Raw genomic sequence first — 17743 nt, forward strand, 5'->3', positions numbered from 1 at the left:
AAACTAAACTGGCTTAACTAATATCGGTACGGTCCATCCAATTAACATGACTTTTATACACATTAATACATACCTTTTAAATATGTATTAAATCACGGATTAATGTAATCAAACGAAAAAGAAAAGTTCGAACAATAGATACAAAAAGTAAATTGTTATTACAAAACATGAAAATTTTGTTTGAGAGATGATTAAGCAGCGCTCAAACAGTTCTCCCAAGTTCCATATTTTGAGCTGAAGCTGCCTCCACCACTCTGCTGCGCATGCTCGGAAATAACAGCTCGAGCACAAACATCCCAAGTCCTTGCTATCTCACCCAGCGACATTGGCTGCGACAGGCTCCGTAGAGATATGCTAAACCTTGACTTGGCTTTTACTGAAATATCTTCATATTCCTTGCTGTCAAAGTAGAAGATATCATAATATCAATTTCTGTATTAAGAATCTGGCAGAGAGGTAGAAAGAGGTGAAAGAAAATGCATCAATAAATTTACCCCTTGGCCTTCATACAGTTGTTTTGAAAAATGACCCCCAGAAATGTTATTATCTGAATTAGATTCTAAGTTGTGATTGTTTTAATCATATTTTTAAATGGAAAATTTAGATAGTTATTGGAAAAATAAACGTTCATAGATAAAAATTCAATGCAGAATCGTGAATCTGATATATACATATATATATATATATATATATATGTAAGTATATATAGCACATTGCAAAGAGCTAAATCTGGATCACTGAAGTGCTACAATCTAGTATTTATTAGGCCATAGGTAGTTTTTTTCACAAAAATCTCTTTAAACATCCTTTTCCATCACCAGGCTTTGACTATAAATTTTAATGCTCAAGATAACGACAAGAAGAAGATCGAAAGAAAGCACAAATGCCTGACTTCCTTACCTGACTTCAACAGGAAATTTGTCCAAGAGTATTGGGGAGCAGTTGGGATAATTTGTGGGAACAAGCAATCTTAAAGGTTGAATTGGTGACTGCATAACAACAAATGCAAAGTAAATTCACGAATACTGCATTTGAGACATAAATCACACCAGAATGTTTGAGAACCCACCATTTGAGCTGACGCATACTGAGATTTCAAGTTGGGACTAAGAGCCACGGCACTGAAAGAGCACTTGACAATGGTTCCTTCACCCCCTTCAACAGCACCAGCAGCAGCAGCACTTGGATCAACATCTTCATCACTAATATCAACAACCGTGTCAATGAGTCGCTGATTTATTTCCCTTATTTCTTCTAAAAGGGCATGATTAGCCTGCAACAGGATACCATAGGGTTGTCATGTGGTGGGCCTTTTGAGTAGATGACAAAATGCACCGGGATGAATGTTACTAAACGAAATTTAGAATGGGAAAAAAAAAAAAAAAGAAGGTAGTCTTGCATGATTCTGCTTCAGATCAGAACCATAATAACACTAAGATATGTAACAGTGCCATTCTCCTCTAAGATGCCAATTTCCTTGAACAAATATTTATTTTAAAGCATGTTGCTCTGCATGGTTAATACTATCTACAGTATCTATCAAATTAAAGTCTAACAATTTTCTAAATGTAGGATGACAACCAAACAAAAGTTGTCATGCTTAGGTGACTCTCAGGTATAAACACAATACCTCAATCCTCGGCCTCTTGACACCAGATGTTGCTGTAGACTCCAGGTCAGATGTTTCTGAACCATTCAACTGCTTAAAACTATCATTTATGCTACCAGCCGATGACACGACATTTAAGGGCATGGCACTCGTATAGCGCCTCATTTTCCTTGTCCCATTTGTTGCATCCTGAGTGATAAAATTTCTTGCTTGCAGACGACACAATGTCAAGGCAACCAAATCTTCACCAACTGCAGCTCTAGATCCATTACCCGGTGCTGATCCTGCTATCCTATCAGTCATACATACAACTGAGCCAATGTCGCTGACAGAGGCACATAATGCCTTTTGTGACATCGATTTTACCTGCAATGTCAAAACAGTATAGTATATATCATTTGCCATCGACATGAATAGGAACAAATAGAAATAAAAAATAATAGTAAAAGCTGAAGAAAGAAACTTAGATACTGTCTTTTCTATCTTATGTAAGAGAAATCATTTAGCACTATGAAAGATTAGAATTCAGAAAAAATATCTCAACTACCGCTTTGATCAAACGTTCGAGAGGCTGCTCTGTAATGGTTGACTTGCCAGAAACAGATGCTAAAGTATTACCATGAGTGCCATCTGGACCACTATACTCCGCTAGCAGAGGGGAAGCTGATATTCCAGGAGTGCCAATGGCAATAGAGGAGGCTGTTACACCAACATTTGCAGTTTGTTGCTGTCCAATATTTCCAGTATTTGAAAGTGAGGAAACACCTGACATGGGTTTTTCAGGGTCAGGCATAGGGGATGGTGCCAAGGGAGTTGAAGGTGATGGGACAACAAAGGGTGAGTTAGCAGATTGCAAAGGAGTTCCTGCTTTTGTGAGAGATGTGAGCAGGTTTTGCTGGTCAACCTGTGGAGAAGAATGCTGTAGTATTTGAGGAGATGCAGCCTGAAGGAGTTGATTTGAAGGGATAGGAAATGGAGATCCTGATTTCAATGGTTGATGAGGATAAGAAGGACGCTGACCAGATGAGACATGTTGTGGAAAGACCCCCGACTTAACACCCAGACTCTGTCTCATCTTCAAGTCATCATTAACTTGATGAAGCTGAGGCATTTGCTGCTGGTGTGGTGGCAGCTGTCCAGTCAGCTGCTGCTTTGTTTGCTGCTGTAATTGCTGTTGCTGTTGCTGCTGCTGTTGTTGCTGCTGCTGTTGCTGCTGCTGCTGCTGCTGCTGCTGCTGAAGTAGTTGTTGTTGCTTCTGCTGCAATATCTGATTCTGCATTTGTCGGTGTTGAAACTGTTGTTTGAGCTGCTGCTGTGACTGCAAGATTTCCTGCTGTTGTTTCAGCTGCTGGTGTTGAAGTATACCAGAAGTGGATTGGAGGGAATTCATGTTTGGTTGAAGCACATTAACTCCATTCTGTGATGACAAGACATTAATGTTTGCCTGTTGAGGAGCACTTGCAGGAGCTTGTTGCATAGATCCCATGCCAACCTGCTGCATCGAGTTCAGTGAATTTCCTTGTCCTGAATCCAGATTGGAGTTTGACTGCAGTGAATTAATCATAGTTTGCTGTGTTGATGAAACCCCGGATAAAGAAGACACAGAATTCTGCTGTAGACTCGAAATGTTATTCTGCTGCATTGTTGAAACAGAACTTTGCACATTCATTGATGGCAACTGAGGGTTAATTTGGTTTTCATGGGCTTGAACTTGGTTAATTTGAGATTGTGGCTGCAGCATGGACTGTATATGAGGTGGTGGGAGCTGTCCTTGCTGCAATGAAGAAGCAGGTTTCCTGGGCCTATTTGAACTGACAAAACTTACTATCTGCTTCTCATACAAAGGCAATTTATCCTTGTGACCTATTAAAATGCTATTTTTGTTAAGCTGTAAAAATGCCATACTTTTGTCCAACATAGCCTTAAATAATCTTAGCTTCTCAAGCTGCTCTGTTTTGGGTTGTTGAAGGGAATCATGCTGGCAAACAAAGAATGAAAAACATGATTAAGCAAAAACAGTTTTGGTCCATATAAGAACAAGTTCTATTAAAATATATTATATATGTATTATATATAGACAATATATCAGTAAAAAAACAATTCTACTTTTAATAATATTTATTAGTAGCAGTCAGGGCAAAGGGCAGCCTTAACACAGAAGGTGCACCAACCCTCTGCAGAAATTCAAACAGCGGATCCAGTCCTCAGAAGGACTGGCTATGCTGATAACGTCCATAATGACAAAGGTGGGTTGAGAAGAAAAAGTTGAGAGATTAATCACATAATGAAAATTGTAAAGTGTAACATACCTGCTGCAATTTAAGAGCAATTTTCTGGGACATTTCATTCATATCAGCAAAATACAAGTCCTTCAAGCTCTTGATCTGCAAATGAATGTCAGCAAGAAAGAGCTCATCAATCTCTAATTTTTGAACATGCAAAGAATTAGGGGGGAAAAAAATTTGTTACATATACATGTTTGTATATGCGGCTGAATTTCAGATAAGCATTGTGGTCTTTTCATTTAGGGAGTTCCCTTGCTTAAAAAGAGTTCATATTCTTTACTTAAACCGCCCAGTATCTTTCATCAGTATTCTTATCTCTAAATGGTTCATAATTCCTAAACTTTTGTTCCAAAATCTTTCATAATTCCTGAACTTTTGTTCCAAAATCTATGTGCATTCCAGACAAAACCCAAAGCCCTTCCCAAACCCCATAAGTCTTGCCTTTTATGTTAAGTCAGTCTAAGGGGAAAGTTATGGTGTCTTACCTTTTGATAGACTTCCTCTTTCCAATCACCCCCACTTGCATGTCCTGTCTGGGCCGTTGAATCTAGAGACGCTACAAGGATATAAAAGCATGAATATATGCAATGAGACATATAAAATTTTACTATGGAGGCAATAACTAAAAAGATCTTAACTAGCAGATAAAAATTTTGAACAGTGGTATGAATTCAGTGTACAGAACAATCAAGTGAAGAAAAGAATTATGCTGGAAGTGACTAATACAGGTAGAAAAAGATTTGTAGATGGTGCAACAATAAGCCAAAGTATTTAACAAGAACGTGAAGCAACAAAATTATGAAATTTCACTACAAGACTATAACTATAAACCAATTGAAGCATGGTCAAGAATGGACAATTAAACTTCTCCCACATCCAAATGGGAAATAGAGAACGTATAGTCATGTCTAAAGAGTCCTTTTTCACCGTGCAACCTTGCATCATTAATACAAGGCTGATTTAAATTATAATAACATTGTTGAACATAAAGCTTTTGATTTAAAAAATAAACAGGAGTTGGAAAAAAAGAACATTTTATAGAATATAGAGAAAATAATGGATGCTGAAATGCAAGATAATCTGAAGAAAGTCAAAACCATAGAGAAAAGAAATAGACTACGGAACATACTTGATGACGTCTCTGGAAGAGCTCTTTGTGATTGATATAACTGCTTTTGCTGATCAATTACATTCTGCTGTTGAAGCAAGGATCCTGGACCTTGACCTGATGGCTGAAGCCTCTGTGGCATGTCTCGTTGTAGTGGATTTGGCTGCTGCTGCAAACCTAACTGCTGCTGCATTTGTGGGGCCTGTGATTGAATCTGCGACAATAATTGCTGCTGTGATTGTTGTGGTTGTGACTGCTGTCCCTGAGTTGGTAACAGAGTAGATGCACTCTGCTGAGGTTGTTGCTGCCCTGGAGCCTTCGATTGTTGCAGCATGTGCACTGAGTGCTGATTAGTTTGCATGCTTGAGTTCCCAGTCTGGCTACCAAGCAGCTGCTGCTGTTGCTGCAATCCAGTTACACTACTTTGAGGGCCCAACTGTTGCTGATGCATATTTGATAGGTTGCTTTGCTGAGCCATAAACTGTTGTTGTTGTTGCTGCTGCTGCTGCTGCTGTTGCTGCTGCTGCTGCTGCTGGTGTTGCAGGTTTGAAAGATTATTCTGCTGGCCCTGCAACCTCTGTTGCTGCTGCATGTCCCCAACATTGTTTTGTTGCCCAATTAAGTGATTCTGTTGCATGTTTGTAGCATTTGGCTGTTGACCCATAAGCTGCTGCTGCTGCTGCTGTGGGGGTAATATTGCCTGCTGTGCCATTGATGTTTGTTGTTGGTGAACAACAGAAGATTGTTGAGGTTGTTGCGGTTGCCTGAGAATTGATTGCTGATGTTGCTGAAGCATGGATTTTGTTGGCTGCTGATTTGGCTGAAGACTAGAAAGAGATGATTGCATTGCAGATGATGTTTGCATAACAGTTTGCTGAGAAGATTGCAACTGAGTTGGCTGTAATAGATTCTGCTGTTGTTGCTGCTGCTGCTGCTGCTGGATATGGGCTTGTATCATTGTTTGTGGGATATTTGCCTGTGAAAATTTCTGCTTCAATAGTGGATTGTGTAGCTGCTGCTGGTATATATACTGAGACTGATTTTGGGACTGCTGCTGCTGCTGTTGTTGCTGGGGAAGCACTTGTTGCCTTCCTGGCATTTGCCTCGCAAACATATTCGAAGGTACACTTTGGCCCATGGTATTCCCTACCGCATTCTGTGAAGTGGCAGGCATATTTTGCATGTTTGGATTTTGGCTGACGACACTTGGAACAGAAGGCTGGGCCAAGCTAGATGCAGGCGGAAGAGCAGATGATAAGCCAGCAGAACTTTGTCCTCCAGCAGAGTTTTGAATGTTCTGTGATAAAAGTTGTTGGCGAGGTTGAGACGGGTTAGCTACCATTTGCATAGGAAGAGATTGTGCCTGATTGTGAACGTGAGACTGCATGCCAAGAGATCCTATTCCAAAAATAAATAAGTAAAATACATCAATTTAGTAGAATAACATTTAAACTTATAAATAATTAAACCAAGAATGCATGCTCACATGCATTGATCCGTTCCCAATATGGAAATACCGTGATAATGCAGAAATACAAAGCTATTAATCCAGACAAAATGCCATAATGAAACATTAAATGTTTTCATTTAATTAACCATCCATGAGAAAACTATATCTGAAAAATATAAACTTAATCATTTTTTCTCCTTGAAAAGCATGAAAGTAAGGAGAGCAGGAGCATTAATTATAATATAAATTTGTACTGAGGCACATTGCTCTTAATTGTTTTACCTGGATCTGGCTTGGATGGCAAAGGACTGGCCATTGTGTTCTGAGACTTAGTCTCCATTGAGAGCATTTTTAAAGAAATTTTCCGTAGATAATCTGACTGAAATAAGCGATCAATAACAAATTAGGCTAGATAGCAAGTGAATGATATGAAGGGTGGAGACAAAAAAAAATATATATATATATATATATATAATATTACAATCTTTTTATTGTGCGAGGACATGAATCCGTACAGACATACTTAAGTACCATACAGATATGCTTAAGTGAATTATAAGCTTGCATGTCTATCAATGCATGTGCCCATGTACCATAGAAATTAAGGGAACAAAGAAACATGGAAGTACCTGGCTTGTGGCAGCAGTATAAATCTTTTCCTCAAACCTTACAGCGATTTTCTTGAGTTCATGCAATCCTTCTTGACCAGAGAAGGGAAGATGCTTCTTCAACGTATCCATTCTTTACATGCAATCATAACTCATTCATCAGTTATTGAACATACAGCACTGAAGAACTATAATTCTCAACTTACGAACTTCAAAATGCAAAAATCATGCAGCTAAGATTACACCAAACAATTAAATATAAAAATGGAGTATTCAATTATCATGTCTTCAAACGGAGGGAAAATTTCACTTTTAACCTTCAAATCACAAACTTAAACCAGACTAAGCAATAGTTAGGTCATAGCTGATAAGACATAATACTACTGCAATACTTTCACCCAGTCGGTTCTCTACCATTCAATTGCAATGCAAAGTTCCACCCAGATGTAAGCAAACAAGCACAAACTTCCACACACACACACATATCCACCCATATATTCTGGCAAAAACCACTCAAACAACTGCATCCACCCTAACTTTATTAATCCATTATTTTCAATGCTGCCTCTCCTACTTTAATTAATGCTTCCACATTTAATATCCGGATCCCATTCCACATACCATTTCAGCATTACACTAAATCTTTTATTTTATTTTGAAACAGTGCCCTCTCTTTTACCCTTCGCCATGGATACTAGCTCCTAAAGAAAAGCTACAAGAAAAGCATCCTCTTTTACTAACCAAGAGCTCTTCTTATCAGGCTCATTTTTAACATGAATAGAGAGCAGCATGGTTACTGCAAGAAAAAAATTGAGAAGACAAAAGCACATGATAAAAGATAATACCTTCTGGTAAACAGAGAACAAGAAAACCATCATGAAAGCTTGGTTCATTTGTTACATTCTATTACTAGTAATTTCCAATATTCTTTCTTCTGCTTTTTAACTACTTATAATAAAACAATGTTACAAAATGCAACCACTAGATCTAATGCTTAAAATGTGAAGTCAAATTTTTTTCAAAGGCACATACATCTTGTTGACAATTCGCTGACGTGAATCTGGCTGCAACTGAGTCCTCCAGTCACTTGTTTCCATTGTGGGTTCTCCACCTTGAATAGGTCTCCAATTATTATTGTCCATCAAATCTAATTCACCAGAACAAACTTTCTTAAGACAACCACAAAATTCAATCACTAGTTAAGAGAAAGCCTAGACGGAAAGGAATCATTTGTGAATGTGACATTGATTCTAAATACTGAGCCGTGCAATTTTTAAAAGAAGCTTAAAAAATTCTATGATAACCATTTAGCAGCTTAAACATTAACAAATTTGCATGAAGAACGAAGAGAAGAAAGAACTGAAGGATCGACAACTTATTAATTATGCGACACAAATAGAGCTAAAACAGTGGCATTATTTATATCATCTGATGGTACAGCTAACTTTCTGTATGATTTTCCAAAGCAAAAGAGTCCTTGATCTATTTGAAACAAAAAGAAACAGAAACATAATTATTGATTTTTAGGGCAACTATGCATGAATAACGGAAAAAAAAAAAAAAAGCATTTCCAAAAAAGAATAATTTCAATGTTTTTACATTTAGAGAGGACAACAGTCTTGGGTTGTTCAAGCAGATAAATTTTCTAAAGAGCATGATTTAAGTGCACATCAATATCATCAGTAAAGTTACCACAGATGATAAGCTACATCCTTTATATATGCAAAAAAAGAAAAATAAAAAAAAAGAAGTTTTTTTTGGCCAAATCTAATCCTTAATTTATAAAAATAAAATATTTTAAAAAAAAAAAAAAGCCTACAAGATCGACTATTTAAAATCTCACTCAGGCACCGCATTCCAATCTCATTCTGGTCCAAATCCGTCAAAGCTATTTTATTAGAGACAAGAAACCATGAATATTTCTTAATTCTCGAATCTTTACAAATTGACAACTAGAAAACTTAGTAAAAACTTCATCGAAGACTGAGAACAAAATTTCACAAATCTAAAAATTCAGCTTATCGAATAATATCCAAATATATATATATATGTATATATATATAATACAATACATACAAAAGTGTGTAAGCGGAAATAGGTCTTCAGGTGGCTGGTTGGAATCTGAGAAGGCGAAGGAGAAGAGGAGATGGAGAAAGAGAGATGGTGATATCGGTAGCTGGGGTTAAAGAAGATGAAATTATGATTTGGTTAGGTTCAATTAAAGCTAATTAAGTAATAATTCAAAATAGAAACGAGTCGGCTCGGTGGTTTCGACACGCGGGTTGGACGGAATTGTTCATGAAAAAACTTGGATAAAGACGAAGAATCCAGAAAAAGATGCTAACCGTAATTATCAAACCTGAAACTTTATATTGTTAAGTTCCACGTTCCCACTGCCTTAACCCTGTAACAAAGAAAAATAAAATAAAAAACGTCAACACTAAAATTTTTACCGATTCGGTCAAAACAAATTTACCTCTAATAAGCAGAGACAATTAGCGTCTTAAAATTGTGAAACTTCATAAATTACACCTTTTTTTTCTTTTCTTATTTACATTACAATAAAAAAATTAAACATTTTTTTTTTCATTGATTTCAATTTCCTCTTTACCAAACCCAAATCCAATTTTATCTGCTTCAACAAAGAGTAGCGGACACCAAACAAATCCAATAATTTAACCTCCATAACCGAATAAAACAAAACCAAAAAAAAAAGAAATCAAGAATCTGTTAATCCGAGGAGATTGATAGGCCGATTATCAAAAAAAAAAAAAACTACCTTGAAGCTCAGAAAGCCAGAGAGCCTTTTCGGGTTGGAAAAAAAAAATAGTCAAAGAGACGAACAGAGGCAAGAGAGTCAGACGAGGATTTGACGAGGAAAATGGGGGTGAAAATTAGGGAAAATTGAAAAGGAAGATTGGGGTTACGACCGGTTTCCCGTTGCAGAAGTATCCCCAAATTTTTATGAACATATAATTTCAAAGAAGAAAGTACAAGCAATTACAAAATCCTAAATTATTTATTCAGGATTGGGATTTTTATTTTTGACCTGTTAATGGCATTACTTTCCTCTGTCGCATTGCCAGCACTGCCCTTAGTTTTTCCGTCTTATTACCCTTTCACCTCCCTTCTCCGCGTCTCCTTTACTTACAATTATACTTTACTTCCGTCCTTATATGTCAAATCACTTATTCTTATATACTGTTACCAAAAAATCACTTTACTCTTACATTTTAATTAATGTTTAGTTTCACAAGCAATTGACTTTCAAATATTCAACGAACCTTTCATCAAATTTCCCCTAAAAAGGAAAAATATTAATAAAAAGAAAACAACTTCTGTGGACCATGGTCCATGGATAATATAACAAATGGCTTAGAGTACATCAGTCCAGTCCAGTTCACCATAGAATGGACCATTTAAATGCCTTTTGAAGAGGCAAAAATAATAATTAGGTGAAAAAATTGCAAGTTTACAAGTGTTTCAAAGTTAATAATAACAACGACTAAATTGTTTTAATTTCAGTAATGTCCATTTATAGAGACGAGTAGATTTTGTTTCAAAGTAGATTGTTGCTTAGTAAAAGAAATTAAGGTTGTCCATAGTTATGTTGGTAATAGTGTAGTCAAGCACCTAGAGGGAGGGGTCTAATACAGCTCTACTCAATGAGCTTACTCGTTATTCTCTCTGTTTGTCTCAGAATGAGCTTACTCGTTATTCTCTCTGTTTGTCTCAGAATGAGACCTGGACGGAGGAGGCACCGTTATGATTAACTTTTATTATTGTAATTTCCTTTTGCTGAATTCATGTACTGTTATTTCATCTTAATGAAATTGAGGAATTTCATATACAAAAAAAAAAAAAAAAAAAAAAAAAAAAAAAACAAACAAACAAACAAAGGGAAAAATGAAAAAACTTCATGCACAGATGTAGATGGAACAAATTTCTTATACCAGAATATGAGCGACTTAAAGGTCACATTTTATCGATCGCTCCAACATAAAAAATATTTTCCATGCAAATTGTCACCCAAATCTCTAGGTAAATGTCGCTAATTTACTTGTTATTTATTTATTTTTAAATACAAATGCCTCACCTCATGGTTAGATGATCATATAGTTGATTGTTCCACATTTTGCTTTTGGTCATCGTTTTATTTGTTGACACTAGGCTACAAATTCGCGTACAGCTGTGGGAATCTATAAAACCAAGCTTATCCTTTTCTTATTTACGGGAAAAGGTTTCAACAAGTCAAAACAAAAAAGAAAGATAGAAAAGAGGTACATAAGAATACATGCTTGTGCATGACGCTTAAGTTTCTTCTGCATAAAAATAAATAAAATACATATAAACTCTCTTTGTTATTATTAATATTATTTTCTCTACCTCACTGAGTGTATGCCTTTGGTCATCATTTTGTTTGTTGACACTTAGCTTCAAATTTGTATACAGCCATGGGAATCTATAAAACCAAGCTTATCCTTTTCTTATTTACAGAAAAAGGTTTTAACAAGTCCAAACGAAAAAGAAAAATAGATAACAGGTTACATCAGAAGACATCTTTCTGCATGAGGCTTAAGTTTCATCCAGACAAAAATAAATAAAATACCTTTAAAATCTTTTTATTATTATTAATAATATTATTTCTCTATCTCACTGAGTGTGCGCTTGAGGAACAACGCTCGAAAATACATATACATCATACATGACATGCCCCATCCTCCAGAGCATGGACCCTTTTGGAACCCTGCATCATACACGACATGCCCCATCCCCTAGACCCTTTTGGATCCCTGCTTTTTTTTAACACGCTTCAGTGCATTTTTCTTGCGCCGCACTCTAAGAGAGCGTTTGAAAACATTGCCTGCAATCAACATAAAATTGACCCCAAAAAGAAAAAAAGGTTAAATAAAAATAAAACCTACTGATCAGGATCCAACTGGCTGGGCCAAAAACAAACCAGCAACAAGAAAAAAGGTAGTAAAATTTATGCCGCTATAGCTTAATTAACTTAACAAATGTAGTAAACCATAAATATTGCAAATTCACCACCTTCTCAGATTGACCATCCAAAAACACTCATGGAAAAATAATCTTCACCATATACCCACAAGGCCTTAACCTCTAAATTAAATAAATTCTTGCCTTTAATGAAACCAAATTTATGAAACTTCAATTATCTCCGATAAAAGATGTATAAATTAATGAACAATATACAAAAATTCTTATTAGAGAGAGAGAGTGTGGTTAGCTGCCACCGGCTAACGAAGAGACTGTGCGAGTGCTTGATTGTGAACTTGAGACTGCATGCATCAAGTTAGTTGAATAACATCTAAATTTACAAATAACTAAACCATGAAGGCATGCTCACAAGCATCCATATTTTCCACAAAGATATTAATCCATATAAAAAATTCCATAAGGACATATTAGATCTTTTAATTTGATTAAAAACCCAAGAGAAAACAACACAAAAAATATAAACTTAATCACTCTCCCAAATTAAAAGCATGAAAGTAGGGACAGGAGGGAATTACCTGGATCTGGGGTCTTGCTGCTGGTGCCAACAGTGTGGGAAGGCAAAGAATCGGCCATTGTGTTTGGACATGTAGTCTCCATTGAAAGCATCTTCAATGAAATTTTCCGTAAATAATCTGACTGAAACAATTGTTCAATAAAAAATTAGGCCATATAGCAAGTGATGATATGAAGAGGGAAGCGGAGAAATTAGGCCATGTTGCATTCTGTTCACTGAGTTAGGACACAAATGTGCTCATATAATGAAGCATACAGATATGGTTAAGTGCCTTGCGAGCTTCTGCATCTATCTATGCATGTGCCACACATACCACAGAAAGCAAGGGAACCAAGAAATAAGGAAGTACCTGGCTTATGGCAGCATTATATATCTTTTCCTCAAACCTGACAGCGATTTTCTTCAGTTCATGCAATCCTTCTTGACCAGAGTAGGGAAGATTTTTCTTCAACGTATCCATTCTGTACAGGCAATCACTATTCATTAATTATCCACAAACAATAAAGCATGGAAGAGCTAGGATTCTCAACCTACAAAAATAGAAAACAAGAAAACCACCATGAAAGCTTTGCTCATTCATGAAATTTTACTGCTAATAAGTTCCAATATTTCTTTCTTCTCCTTTTTAACCCTACACAATAAAACACTGATAACAAATGTGACTTCTAAATCTAATCCTTAAAATATGAAGTGAAATTTTCTCAAAAGGCACATACATCTTGTTGATAATTTTTTGACGTGAATCTGGCTGCAACTGAGACCTCCAATCACTTGTGTCCATTGTTGGTTCTCCGCTTTGAATAGGCCTCCAATTATTGTTGTCTGTCAAAACAAATTCACCAGAACAAGTGTCAATAGAAAACTACAATTTTCGATATTACTAGTTCAGAGAAAGGGAAGAAGAATAGCAATTATTTGTACATGTGACATTGATTCTAAATACCGAGCCAGCACAATTTTTCAAAAGAGCTCAATAAAATTCAATGATAACAATAGAGAGTACAGAGATTGGCTATGAATTGACGAATTGTTCAGATATATTATATCTGAATTTGTACTGAGGCACATGGCTCTTCATTGTTTTACCTGGATCTGGGGGTCTGTTGCTAGTGCCAACAGTGTTGGACAGCAAAGAACTGGCCATTGTGTTCTGAGACTTAGTCTCCATTAAGAGCATCTTTATAGAAATTTTCTGTAGATAATCTGACTGAAATAAGCAACCAATAACAAATTAGCCTAGATAGCAAGTGAATGATATGAAGGGTGGAGGCCAAAAAAACAAAAAACATATAATATCACAATCTTTCTATTGTGCGAGGACATGAATCAGACATACTTAAGTACCATACAGATATGCTTAAGTGAATTATAAAGCTTGCATGTCTATCAATGCATGTGCCCATGTACCATAGAAATTAAGGGAACAAAGAAATATGAAGGTACCTGGCTTGTGGCAGCAGTATAAATCTTTTCCTCAAACCTTACAGCGATTTTCTTGAGTTCATGCAATCCTTCTTGACCAGAGAAGGGAAGATGCTTCTTCAACGTATCCATTCTTTACATCCAATCATAACTCATTCATTAGTCATTGAACGTAAAGTACTGAAGAACTATAATTCTCAACTTACGAACTTCAAAATGCAAAAATCATGCAGCTAAGATTACACCAAATAATTAAAGATAAAAATGGAGTATTCAATTATCATGTCTTCAAACGGAGGGAAAATTTCACTTTTAACCTTCAAATCACAAACTTAAACCAGACTAAGCAATAGTTAGTTCATAGCTGATGAGGCATAATACTACTGCAATATTTTCACCCAGTTGGTTCTCTACCATTCAATTGCAATACAAAATTCCACCCAGATGTAAGCAAACAAGCACAAACTTCCACACACACACACACACACACATCCACATATCCACCCATATATTTTGGCAAAAACCACTCAAACAACTGCATCTACCCTACCTTTATTACTTCATTATTTTCAATGTTGCCTCTGCTACTTTAATTAATGCTTCCACATTTAATATCCGGATCCCATTCCATATACGATTTCAGGATTACACTAAATCTTTTATTTTATTTTCAAACAATGCCCTCTCTTTTACCCTTCACCATGGATACTAGCTCCCAAAGAAAAGCTACAAGGAAAGCATCCTCTTTTACTAACCAAGAGCTCTTCTTATCAGGCTCATTTTTAACATGAATAGAGAGCAGCATGGTTACTGCAAGAAAAAACTTGAGAAGACAAAGGCACATGATAAAAGATAACCATCATGAAAGCTTGGCTCAATATTTACATTCTATTAGTAGTAATTTCCAATATTCTTTCTTCTGCTTTTTAACTCCTTATAATAAAACATTGGTACAAAATGCAACCATTAAATCTAATACTTAAAATAAGAAGTCAAATCTTTTTCAAAGGCACATACATCTTGTTGACAATTCGCAGACGTGAATCGAGCAGACACTGAGTCCTCCAGTCACTTGTTTCCATTGTGGGTTCTCCACCTTGAATAGGTCTCCAATTATTATTGTCCATCAAATCTAATTCACCATAACAAACTTTCTTAAGACAACCAAAAAATTCAATCACTAGTTACGAAAAGCCTAGAAGGAAAGCAATCATTTATGCATGTGACATTGATTCTAAACACTGAGCCTGTGCAATTTTCAAAAACAGCTTAAAAATTTTCAATGAGAACCAGAGAGTACCAAGATTGGATAGAATGTATAGTTTGGAGTTTGCAGTTTAAACATTAACAAACTTACATGGAGAACAAAGAGAAGAAAGAACAGAAGGATCAACAACTTATTAAATATGCTACCGACATGAATAAAGCCAAAGCAATGGCATTATTTATATCATCTGATGGTATAGCTAACTTTCTGTATGGTTTTCCAAAGCAAAAGAGCCCTTGATCCATTTGAAACAAAAAGAAATAGAAACATAGTTATTGATTTTTAGGGCAACTATGCAAGTATTTCCAAAAAACAAAAATTCAATGTTTTTACATTTAGAGAGGACAACAGTCTTGGATCGTTCAAGCAGATAAATTTTCTAAAGAAAACACCAATGTTCGAAAGAAGAAATATATCAGTAAAGCTACCACAGATGATAAGCTCCATCAGTCAAAAAAAAAAAAAAAAAAAAACAAGAAGATCAATTATCTAAAATCTCACTCAGGCATTGCATTCCAATCTCATTCTGGTCCAAATCCGTCAAAGCTATTTTATTGGAGACAAGACACCATGAATATTTCATAGATTTTAATTCTAGAATCTTTTTAATTGACAACTAGAAAACTTAGTAAAAACTTTATCGAAGATTGAGAACAAAATTTCACAAATCTAAAAATTCAGCTCAACGAATAATATCCAAATATATATATATATATATATATCACAATACATACAAAAGTGTGGAAGTGGAAATAGGTCCTCAGGTGGCTGGTTTAAATCTGAGAAGGCGAAGGAGAAGAGGAGGTGGAGAAAGAGCGCTGGTGATATCGGTGGCTGGGGTTTGAGAAGATGAAATTATGATTTGGTTAGGTTCAATTAAAGCTAATTAAGTAATAATTCAAAATAGAAACGGGTCGGCTTGGTGGTTTCGACATGCGGGTTGGACGGAATTGTTCGTGAAAAAACTTTGATAAAGACGAAGAATCCAGAAAAAGATGCTAACCGTAATTATCAAACCTGAAACTTTATATTGCTAAGTTCCACATTCCCACTGCCTTTAACCCTGTAACAAAGAAAAGTAAAATAAAAAACGTCAACACTAAAATTTTTAACGATTTGGTCAAAACAAATTTACGTCTAATAAGCATAGCAAATTAGCATCTTAAAATTTCAAACTTCTTAAATTACCCCTTTCTTTGTTTTTCTTTTCTTATTTACATTACAATTAAAAAATTAAACATTTTTTATTTTTCATCGATTTCAATTTCCTCTTTACCAAACCCAATTCCAATTTTACCTGCTTCAACAAAGAGTAGCGGACGCCAAACAAATCCAATTATTTAATCTCCATAACCGAATAAAACAAAACCAAAAAAAAGAAATCAAAATCTGTTAATCCGAGGAGATTGATACGCTGATTATCAAAAAAAAAGAACCTACCTTGAAGCTCAGAAAGGCAGAGAGCCTTTTCGGGTTGGGAAAAAATAAAAAAAAAAAGGATCAAAGAGAAATATAGAGGAAGAGAGTCAGACGAGGATTTGGCGAGGAAAATGGAGGTGAAAATTAGGGAAAATTGAAAAGGAAGATTGGGGCCACGAGCGGTTTCCCGTTGCAAGAAGAATCCCCAATTTTTATGAACATATAATTTTGAAGAAGAAAACAGTAGTAATTACAGAATTCTAAATTATTTATTCAGGATTGGGATTTTTTCATTTTTGACCTATTAATGGCATTACTTTTGTCTGTCGCATTGCCATCACTGCCCTTAGCTTTTCCGTCTTATTACGCTCACTCACTTCTCCTTTACCTTCAATTGTACTTTACTTCCGTCCTTATATGTCAATCACATATTCTTATATACTATTACCAAAAAATCACTTTACTCTTGACACTTATTAATGTTTAGTTTCACAAGCAATTGACTTTCAAATATTCAACGAACCTTTCATCAAATTTCCACCACAAATGAAAAATATTAATAAAATGAAAAAAGCTTCTGTGGACCATGGTCCAGTCCAGTTCTCTATAGAATGGACCATTTGCATGCCCTTTGAAGAGGACAAATAATTAGGTGAAAAAATTGCAAGTTTAAAAAAAAAATTAAAAGTGTTTCAAAATTAATAATAAATAAATTGTTTTAATTTCAGTAATATTCATTTATACAGACGAGAATAAGAGAGACTAAAGTATTATTAAAATTCCCCAGTTTATAAGGATTATACAAATAATGTGCGATTAAAATAAAATTCACTATCCAGTACGGACATCTATTGGGTTAATTAAATATATATATATATATATATGATCGTAGTTTTTTTTTTTTTTTTATCTGTAATTTCTTTTTGCTGAATTCATGTACTGTTATTTCATCTTAATGAAATTGAAGAATTTCATATAAAAAAACGAAAAAGAAAAAAACCTCATGTGCACATGTGGATGGAAAAAATTGCTTCTACTA

General features: G+C 35.4%; 2 protein-coding genes across 5 annotated transcripts; both read right to left on the bottom strand.

Moving 5' to 3' along the window:
• Positions 1-36: 36 nt before the first annotated feature.
• On the bottom strand, positions 37-10054 carry LOC132799250 (mediator of RNA polymerase II transcription subunit 15a-like). Of its 4 annotated transcripts, none has more exons than XM_060813779.1 (13): positions 9840-10054; positions 9406-9464; positions 8093-8207; positions 7082-7193; positions 6735-6831; positions 5024-6400; positions 4380-4441; positions 3919-3993; positions 2157-3587; positions 1631-1975; positions 1070-1273; positions 901-989; positions 37-399 (listed from the first exon to the last, which is right to left on the bottom strand). In XM_060813779.1, exons 3-13 carry the CDS (start codon positions 8200-8202, stop codon positions 192-194), a joined length of 4110 nt encoding a protein of 1369 aa, XP_060669762.1. In that variant the 5' UTR covers positions 8203-8207; positions 9406-9464; positions 9840-10054; the 3' UTR covers positions 37-191. The 4 variants fall into 4 exon arrangements, with proteins under 4 accessions (XP_060669762.1, XP_060669761.1, XP_060669759.1 ...); XM_060813778.1 differs by having other exon boundaries at positions 4380-4450; positions 9420-9464; positions 9840-10053; XM_060813776.1 differs by having other exon boundaries at positions 4380-4450; positions 9840-10053.
• A 1603-nt stretch (positions 10055-11657) lies between these two features.
• On the bottom strand, positions 11658-16976 carry LOC132799231 (uncharacterized). Its single transcript, XM_048467525.2, has 9 exons — positions 16726-16976; positions 16289-16348; positions 15036-15150; positions 14040-14151; positions 13683-13803; positions 13313-13418; positions 12946-13057; positions 12598-12718; positions 11658-11924 (listed from the first exon to the last, which is right to left on the bottom strand). The coding sequence occupies exons 3-9, from the start codon at positions 15143-15145 to the stop codon at positions 11836-11838; spliced, it is 771 nt and encodes a 256-aa protein (XP_048323482.2). The 5' UTR covers positions 15146-15150; positions 16289-16348; positions 16726-16976; the 3' UTR covers positions 11658-11835.
• Positions 16977-17743: the final 767 nt, after the last annotated feature.

Source organism: Ziziphus jujuba, chromosome 1, assembly GCF_031755915.1.
Source record: "Ziziphus jujuba cultivar Dongzao chromosome 1, ASM3175591v1".
NCBI lineage: Eukaryota > Viridiplantae > Streptophyta > Magnoliopsida > Rosales > Rhamnaceae > Ziziphus > Ziziphus jujuba.